Below are 9,277 nucleotides of genomic sequence, written 5' to 3'. Positions count from 1 at the left end.
CTTCTCGACTCAAACATCTCATCAAACTTCCATCGATCTCTTTCTTATATAATTCATCGGCTAATAAAATAAAGTTCATTGCTCGTAATTTTATTTTTTTTCGACTGTGGTATTGGGATCTTTCAAATACTGAGCAATAGTCTTTCTCCAATCAGAGTCCTCCCATTCATCCACACACAACACTTTTCTTTCATTTGCTGGTACTAAAATTTGATGGATACTAGATAACTTCTTAATAGTTCCTGGACCAATCCGATACTTCGAAGCAATTTGAGCCAACTCATTGGCAATTTCATTATGAATTCTAGGGATATGTACCAAAGAAACCTTCTGAAAAGACGTTAACAACTCCCAAGTAGTTACTAAATATTTTTGTAACATCTCATTATTACATTTAAACTCCTTTGACAACTGCTTTAAAACTAACTGTGAATCCCCTAGAATTTGAACTTCTACAGCTCCTTTGTCGATTAAAATTTTGAGACCTAAAATTAAAGCCTCATATTTAGCAACATTATTAGAGCAAGGATACTTTAATTCGAACAAGAATTCTGACGGGATACCCTCTGGTGAGATAATGAGGATTCCAACCCCTGCACCATCTTTGTGCTTAGATCCATCGAAATACAATTTCCAATAGTTGACCTCTACATCAACTATATTCGCCCCCTGGTCATTCAGATCTTTCGAATTGTCCACAAGAAAATCTGCAATGACCTGTCCCTTAACAGCCTTAGCTGGAACATACTGCAAATCAAATTCTATTAATGCTAACATCCATTTCCCCAAACGTCCCCTTAACATAGGAAAACTAACCATATACTTAACAACATCGGCCCGTGCTATAACTTTCACCGATTTAGCCACCATATAACACTTTAACTTCATACAAGCATGATATAATGACAAACATAATTTTTCGATCGGGAAATATCTTGTATCGATATCAGTTAAGACTCGACTAAGGTAATAAATAGCCCGTTCATGCCCGTTTTCATCATCTTGGGCTAACATACACCCTACAGTATTTTCAGATGCTGCAATATACAATTTCAAAGGTTCACACGAATGAACATTCGCCATAATCGGGGCTTTAGACAAATAGGTTTTAATCGCATCAAACGCTAATTGATGTTCTGTGGTCCATTCGAATTTTGAACCATTTTTTAATTTTACTAAAGGTGCAAACACCTTAGTTCGATCCGAAAGATTCGAAATGAATCTTCGAAAATAATTTATTTTACCCAAAAACGATTGTACTTCTTTCTTCGATTTGGGGGCAGACAAAGCTAATATTGCATATACTTTATTTTTATCGATAGCTATCCCCTTTTTATGAACAACAAAACCTAAGAAGTTTCCAGCCGATACCCCGAAAGCATATTTTAAAGGATTCATTTTTAATCCTTTCTTTCTCATAGTTAGAAATGCCTTGCTAAATGATGTATATGTTGACTCACAGAAATCGACTTGACTATCACGTCATCGATATATACTTCCATAAATTTTTCAATAAACTCATGAAAAATAGTATTCATTGCTCGCTGATATGTAAGCGCCAGCATTTTTCAAACCAAAAGGCATAACCACCCACTCATATGTACCTAATGCTCTAGGACAACGGAAGGCAGTTTTAGCTACATCATCTTCCGCAATAAAAATTTGGTTATACCCAAAATAACCGTCTATGAAACTAAGAATTTCATTTCCTGCTGCAGAATCGATTAACATATCAGCAATTGGCATAAAATATTCATCTTTTGGGGTAGCATTATTTAAATCGCGGGAGTCGATACATACCCTTAATTTTCCATTTTTCTTCATCACCGAAACAACATTCAATACCCACTCCACATATCGAGCAGTTCGAATAAATTTTGCTTTGATCAAGCATTCTATTTCTTCCTTAATTTTCACATTGATTTCAGGAGCAAAACATCTTGGGGTTTGTTTCACAGGTCGAGCATTATATTTCAATGCTAATCGATATTCTACTAACGAACGATCAAGACCAGGAATTTCATGGTTGTCCCATGCGAAACAATCCTTAAACTCATGTAACAAATTGAAAAACTCAGTTCGAAAAGGATCAACAAGATCTTTACAAATATATGTAATTTGAACGTCATCATGAGTCCCCAAATTAATTTTCTCTAAAGGATCCTGATATTCGAATCCTTTATAATGATCATATTCGATTGAATATTTTTCAAATCCCAAAGGCTCCAAATCTTAAATACAATCGAAAGTAAAATCAATAGCATCATTAGAAATAATAGAAACTTGATCTTTGAATATTTATTTTCTACACAATGAGCCTCTGCTACTAAATCAGCTGTCTGACTCACATCATTAGTTTCATTACAAGCAATAGGGAAATCATAACTAAATTCAACTGGAAGTGTCGAATCAAATATACTACAACTAGTAGATTTACTAATCCTATCTGATTCAACTTTATCAGAAGAATCATCTTTATTTTCTAAAACTTGAAAATTATTTAAATAATTATGAAAAGTTACCAGGTAGTAGGAAACTTCCTCAACTTGGTCCATAGTTCAGCCTTCGAGGTCTTCAAGAAAGACAATCCCAACCCATCGGTTCGAAGGGCAGATCTGGATAGCGCAACTTCACCGAAAGTCTTTTCGAAGTCAGATAACACCCTTCACAATTATACGAATTCAGAGATTGATCAACATTCAAAGGCTTCAATTTACGATTATATATATCCTAAAATCGACATGCATTTGTTCGACATATAAAATCGAATCTGCTTTGACAATTTCAGGTTTGCCTTTTTAGTCCACAGAAGCACGCTCTGATGCACTGTAGATAGTACAACACCTACTCCATGGATCCAATATCTCCCTAATAAAGTGTTATAACTAGCCTTCGATGGCACTACCACAAATACAGAATGCCTCTCCGAAGATCCTACTTTCACAGTCAGGGTAACCAGCCCTCTTGCTGGTATAGAATTTCCACAAAAGTCAGTTACAGTAATATTTGTAGGGACCAACTCATCAAAATGTTTCCCTACTTTTCCCAATATCCTTTCAGGCAAGAGACTAATTGCTGCCCCACCATCAATCAACACCTTGTTTATTTTAAACCCATTCACAACAGCAGCAATATGAAGGGGACGCAGATGAGACATTTACCTCTCAGTAGGGCGAGGAAAGAAACCTGGCTCATCTTCTATGCGAATAAAAGAGAAAGCCTCTTCATCCTCTTGATCATAATCTTCATCTGGATTACTTTCGCATTCTCCAAGGTATTCAGTAGGAATTATTGAAATTGTTCCTACCATGTCATCTTCTCCTTCATCAAAGTATTCCTCATCGACATCAACATCTTTATGTTTATCAACCTCAAAAGACTGAGCAATTGCCTTCCCTTTTTCCATCTTTGTTGGCGATGGAATTTACTTGGGATAAGTCTCTCCGTCAGAAGGAAAGACAATCCGAGAATGCACAGAGGGAGTTGCCCCCTTGCTTGTTTCATTTCCTTTCTCAATTTGAAGTTTCTTACCTTGATTGAAACTTCTTCTTCCTCCTCTTCCTCTTGGGTATCCCCAGGCTCGCCCTCTATAGAAAGCATATTGATTTCGAGACGGCGTTCGATGCCCTCATTGAGGATTGCGTCGATACAGGTGATCACGCCTTTGGAATTTTTGACAGTTTCTAATCCACTGAACACGTATAGCCTGAGATCGACTTAAAGGTGTAGTCACATCATGTTGAGAGATTTTTGAACTTGAGCCCTTTACACGTCGAATTGGCTGCCTCTGACGTGCTTGTTCCTCCCTATGAGTCAATTCTTTCTTCATTCTCTCATTTTCAAAGATTGCTGCTGCTTCAGCATCAAAAACAGCATTGCACCATGGACACAGAGATACGTTCTGGTCTTTGATCTTTTGCTGAACCAAGAAGTCCAATAAACCGTCTCCTATTCTAGGGTATACAGATATCACTTGTGACTCAAAGTCATCAAGAGCCATATCAAAGTCATAAGACATCCCTACCATATTCACTCCAAAATAGGGTTCCACATAACTGGCATCAGTTTGGAAGGGATCTACATCAACCTTCATCTCCTTCTTGCCATCATCAAATTTTAAACGTCCTTCCATGATTACCTCTTGAATCAAATCCCTGAAATGGACACAACTGTTAGTCAAATTACTTGTTGCTTGGTGAATTTTACAATAAGGCTTCCCTTTTAAATCTTTTATGGAAAGTAATGTTCCACCCTCGGACAAAACTAATTGTTTATCTTTAAGCAATACATCGAAAATCTGATCAGATTTCGAGATATCAAAACTATATTTCTTTTCACCTTTAAGTTTTGAATCATTCGACTTTTCACTACCAAGAAGTTTTTTCAATAAAGAGCAAACATATGGAGGACCTTTCTTAAGTTCAGCTAAATCGACTTCTGTTTTGTAATCGACTTCCTCTTCTGAGGATTTCATGGTTACATTGGCAACCTTTTCATTTCGAGTAAACGGTTTACTCTTCGACCTCTGTTCAGTCCTATGTTTTTCTTTCTCCTTTTTCATAAGCTCCGTCTGCCGAACCTTTTCAGCCAAATAAGCCAAATCAGGAATATGCACGTTAAGCAATTTCCTACGCATATAGAATCCTAACCCCATAGTTGCTATTTTCATGATTTCACTTTCAGGTAATGTCACATAGCATCTACTTCTAGCATTTTTGAATGTATTAAATAGTCATCGATGGATTCACCATCTTCACGTTTCAAAGCTACTAGATCAGTAACTGCTACATTCATTTCCCCTCGATAAAACTGAGCGTGAAAGGCAGTTTCTAACTGATTCCATGTTGTAATCGAATTTGGTCTAAGATTCGAAAACCAAGTGAATGCATTCTTCATCAATGATGAAGGAAAAAATTTCATTTTCAAATTTTCATCATTAGCTAGGTTCCCAATCTCAACCAAATAATGAGTAACATGCTCAGTAGTTGACTCTCCAACTTCTCCAGCAAATTTTGTGGTTATTTTTGGATTTTTCACCCCTCTTGGCACTTCAGCCATTTGAACTACTTGGGAGAAAGTAGATACAAAATGTGGTTGATTCATAAAACCAACATTCAATCCAACCCGATTTAAAACCTCTTCTACAATTCGAGTGACTTGATGACGATCACCACGTAAACCATGCACAACATCATCAACATTTTTAACTCGACGAACCACGCGGGGATTTTCTCGATTTGGAATATGATTTTCATTTTGAAAAATATTTTCCATCCCCTCATTATTTCCTCGAGCGTTATGCCTCTCGCCTTCATCATAATCGACGATTCGAGCAATCCTCTCGACTTGTCTAGCAAGACGCTCGAATCTCGATTCATGATCAACCATCATGGGATTCAGAATTGTAGTCATTTGCTGAGTTAACAAATTGACCAAGTCATGGTGACTTTCCTCTACTTGTTGTTGATATACTACTGTTGAATTTACAGCATTCGAAGTGGAGCCCACATGATACTCACGAGAATATTCAGAGTGTTGTTGTGGGTTTTGCATATTATTCACTCCATTGGATTCCCAAAGCGAATAGGTGGCATAAATCCACCCACCGGTGGGGTATAACCAGCAGGAAGACCATAAAGGAGCCAACCAGCGGTTAATGGAGGTTGATATGGTGGTACAAGACCACGCGACCGATATTACATCCAATATTTCCAGTTTGAATAGTCGTAACTGCTATACTTTCAGTTCCAATTGCACTCTCCGAATGTGAAGATACATCGATTTGTGGCATGGATACTAGTATGCTATTATTGGTGGATGAACCACCATTCACATTTTATACTTCATCAGCCATGTGAATGATCTTCCCACTTCGCAATCGTATACACTAAGAAATTACTGAAAAAATATTTGTTTTGACTCACTTCGATTTAAAACTGTCCCACCGGGCGTGCCAATTTGTTTTGTCGATTTTTAGCGAAATCGATGGTGGTTCGATATCTAGTGGCTTGGGAGCAAAACCTACTCCTCTATGCGAGTACCAGTTTTCTAAAAGTGCATCAAAACATCTTCGATTAGACAAATTTTGACAGTAAAAATAAAATAAATTTGTAAAATGATAAAATGCGGTTTGAAAATTAAAATTTTGAAAATTAAACAAATAATAATGGATAGGTTTGCATGAAGATTAAAAGAAAAAGCAATAACAATGCCTTCAATTAAATTAAAGAAACTGTAATAGAAGGAATGAAAACGCAGAAAGATAAATTAGATGAAGAACATAAAGAACACTTCATGAATAGAATTAAGTGAAAAGTTAAATTTACAGAAAGACTAAATTGAAAGAAGAAGGTGGAAGGAACCCTACAGAAAATGTAACTTGATTGCAATCTCAGGGATTCGCTGGGATGTGAGAATGCTTAGAGTGTTTTTCTGAGTAAAAGTTCCAACCCTTATTCCCTAATACTTCACAGTATTTATAGACTATCTTACATAATGGTTAATTTGATTACAATTAATTACAATTAAATGAAGAATTACATATTTTGAAATACAATCACTCTTGGTAACCGTTCCCACTGCGTGATTGTAGATATTTCCAATATTTTTCTCGTGTGATAAAAGCCACGAACTTTCCTGCTTCCACAACTATTCGATCAGCTTTTTCGAAGGCCTTACTCAATTCTTCAAATCGAAACTTCTATTCGATTTGGCTTACTCGATCAACCACACAATCGAAATCCAATCAGCGCTTAATACCTCCAACCTTATACTCACACGCATATCTTCTCGAGAGACTAAACTTTACTTCTTTGATTCACCTCATTTATATTGAAAATATTTTTCGATCAACACATACAAAAATTTTTTATCAGTAAATAATTTTAATTTCTTTTTTATGCTTACGAAATCCTCAAATTACTCAGGGATAGCAATAAATAGAATAAGGTAGAATTTAGACACAATTTTAATTCTATTCGTCAGTTGATTTTTTTTTCTTAAAACTTAATTCTATCCTATTAACGGATATATAACATGTCAACTCTCACTACAAGAAAAATATTGAGTACCGTCAAATTTAGTGTCGAGTTATACCAGTGAATTTATTGTCGAATTTTCTGACGAAAAGGAAGAAAAATTCGTCGCCATAAAAGATTACCGTCGTAACACATTTTTCGTCGCAAAAACCGATGGTAAGTGTTGGCGCAAAGATATTACTCAATGGCGTCAATGCTACTATTGGATTTTCCGTCGGTATAATATGTCAGTACAACAGTTTAATGAAATGCATCATTTTGATGATTTACCGTCGAAAAAATCTGACGGTAAATGTGGCTTAAAATTCAAACGTAAAACCCCTCCCCCTCACTTGTCCGAACACACTCTTTCTCTTCTTTCTCTCTCTTCTAGCGTGCTCTCTTTCGCCAAGAAGTCACCGTCGCCACCACCGGGAGTTCGTCTCGTCGTCGTCATCTCCGCCGCCTGGAGTACCCATTGAAGTTGCCGCTCCATGTCGTCATCGATTCTGCTCCTGTAGCTATCTCCGCTGCATCGTCGACCGTGGATGCTGTTCACATCATCGTCATTGCCGCCTCTATCACCATCATGCTAAAGAGACCCTACAACCACTATCATTGGATTTATTGTTAGTATCGTTATTTTATTTTTATATATTAACACTACAAGAAAAACACTGAGTACCATCAGATTTACCGTCGGACGTCACCGTCGGATTTAATGGTGGATTTTCTGATGAATATGAATGAAAATTCGTCCCTCGAATAAGTTACTATCGGATTTAAAGTCTCGCCGCTAAATCAAATGGTAAATGGAGGCGCGAAAAATAATTCTGTTAGTGCCAAATTTATCATGGGATTTTCCGTCGAAAAATTCCAACGGTAACAGATTTTAGTAAAACTCATATCTTTTTCAAAATCAATTTCAAAATATCTTTTCTAACTTCTTATCTTTTTAAATTTTTTTAAATCTTTTTCAACTAACTAATTGACTTTTTATTTGTTTTAAAATTCTTATCTTTTTCAAAACCACTTAACTACTTCCTCCTCTCTAATTTTTGAAAATCATCCCCCTCTTTTCAAAATTCTTTTAAATTAACTAATTGTTTCAAATTTTAATTTTTAATTCTATTTCTTCTCCTAATTTTTGAAAATTACTAACCCTTTTTCAAAATTAATTTTCGAAATTCTCTCTCTCATCTCCTTCTATTAATTTATTTAATTACTAACACTTCTCTTCATCTCAAGAATTCGAACCTATCTTCCCCCCTGTGTTTGGATTCTTAACTCTTTTCCTTCTTCTATTCCTTTCTTCTTCTACTAACATAAAGGAATCTCTATACTGTGACATAGAGGATTCCTCTTCCTTTTCTGTTCTCTTCTTTTTCATATGAGCAAGAACAAGGTAAAAGGCCTTCTTGTTGAAGCTGATCCTGAACCTGAAAGGACTCTGAAGAGAAAACTGAGAGAAGCTAAAATACAACAAGCCAGAGACAACCTTACTGAAATTTTTGAACAAGAAAAGGATATGGCAGCCGAACCCAACAACAATAATGCAAGGAGGATGCTTGGTGATTATACTACACCTACTTCCAAATTTGATGGAAGAAGCATCTCAATTCCTGCCATTGGAGCAAACAATTTTGAGCTGAAGCCTCAACTAGTTGCTCTAATGCAACAGAACTGTAAGTTCCATGGACTTTCATCAGAAAATCCCTATCAGTTTTTAATCAAGTTTTTGCAGATTTGAGACTGTTAAGACTAATGGAGTAGATCCTAAATTCTACAGGCTCATGCTTTTTCCTTTTGCTGTAAGAGACAGAGCTAAAACATGGTTGGACTCACAACCTAAAGATAGCCTGGAGTCCTGGGATAAGCTGGTCATGGCCTTCTTGGCTAAGTTCTTTCCTCCTCAAAAGTTGAGCAAGCTTAGAGTGGATGTTCAGACCTTTAAACAAAAAGAAGGTGAATCCCTCTATGAAGCTTGGGAAAGATACAAACAGATGACCAAAAAGTGTCCTTCTGACATGCTTTTAGAATGGACTATTTTGGATATATTCTATTATGGTCTATCTAAATTCTCTAAGATGTCACTGGACCATTCTGCAGGTGGATCCATTCACCTAAAGAAAATGCCTGCAGAAGCTCAAGAACTCATTGACATGGTTACAAATAACCAGTTCATGTACACTTCTGAGAGGAATTCAATGAATAATGGGACGCCTCAGAGGAAGGGAGTTCTTGAAATTGATGCTCTGAAT

General features: G+C 36.4%; 1 protein-coding gene and 1 non-coding gene across 2 annotated transcripts; both read right to left on the bottom strand.

The window, feature by feature from the left end:
• Nucleotides 1-1,518: 1,518 nt before the first annotated feature.
• Nucleotides 1,519-3,157, bottom strand: LOC140184186 (uncharacterized). The gene is made up of 4 exons (XM_072234488.1): nucleotides 2,781-3,157; nucleotides 2,523-2,663; nucleotides 2,310-2,385; nucleotides 1,519-2,163 (listed from the first exon to the last, which is right to left on the bottom strand). Exons 1-4 carry the CDS (start codon nucleotides 3,155-3,157, stop codon nucleotides 1,519-1,521), a joined length of 1,239 nt encoding a protein of 412 aa, XP_072090589.1.
• A 5,784-nt stretch (nucleotides 3,158-8,941) lies between these two features.
• On the bottom strand, nucleotides 8,942-9,049 carry LOC112798673 (small nucleolar RNA R71). The gene has a single exon (XR_003200273.1). It is a non-coding gene; the product is annotated as a small nucleolar RNA R71 (small nucleolar RNA).
• Nucleotides 9,050-9,277: the final 228 nt, after the last annotated feature.

The sequence above is a fragment of the Arachis hypogaea genome, chromosome 4 (genome assembly GCF_003086295.3).
Source record: "Arachis hypogaea cultivar Tifrunner chromosome 4, arahy.Tifrunner.gnm2.J5K5, whole genome shotgun sequence".
Classification (NCBI taxonomy): Eukaryota; Viridiplantae; Streptophyta; class Magnoliopsida; order Fabales; family Fabaceae; genus Arachis; species Arachis hypogaea.
The sequence above is the reverse complement of the archived record's forward strand: the minus strand, read 5'-3'. Positions and strand labels throughout refer to the sequence as shown.

What these genes read in the sequence shown, in the direction of transcription:
- LOC140184186 (XM_072234488.1), bottom strand. Translation starts at nt 3,157, where the DNA reads ATGTCTCATCTGCGTCCCCTTCATATTGCTGCTGTTGTGAATGGGTTT. An exon ending in AAAAAGGCAAACCTGAAATT is followed by an intron (nt 2,664 to 2,780) that starts GTCAAAGCAGAT and finishes ATAATTGTGAAG; the next exon opens with GGTGTTATCTGACTTCGAAA. An exon ending in TAGTAGCAGAGGCTCATTGT is followed by an intron (nt 2,164 to 2,309) that starts GTAGAAAATAAA and finishes TTCGAATATCAG; the next exon opens with GATCCTTTAGAGAAAATTAA.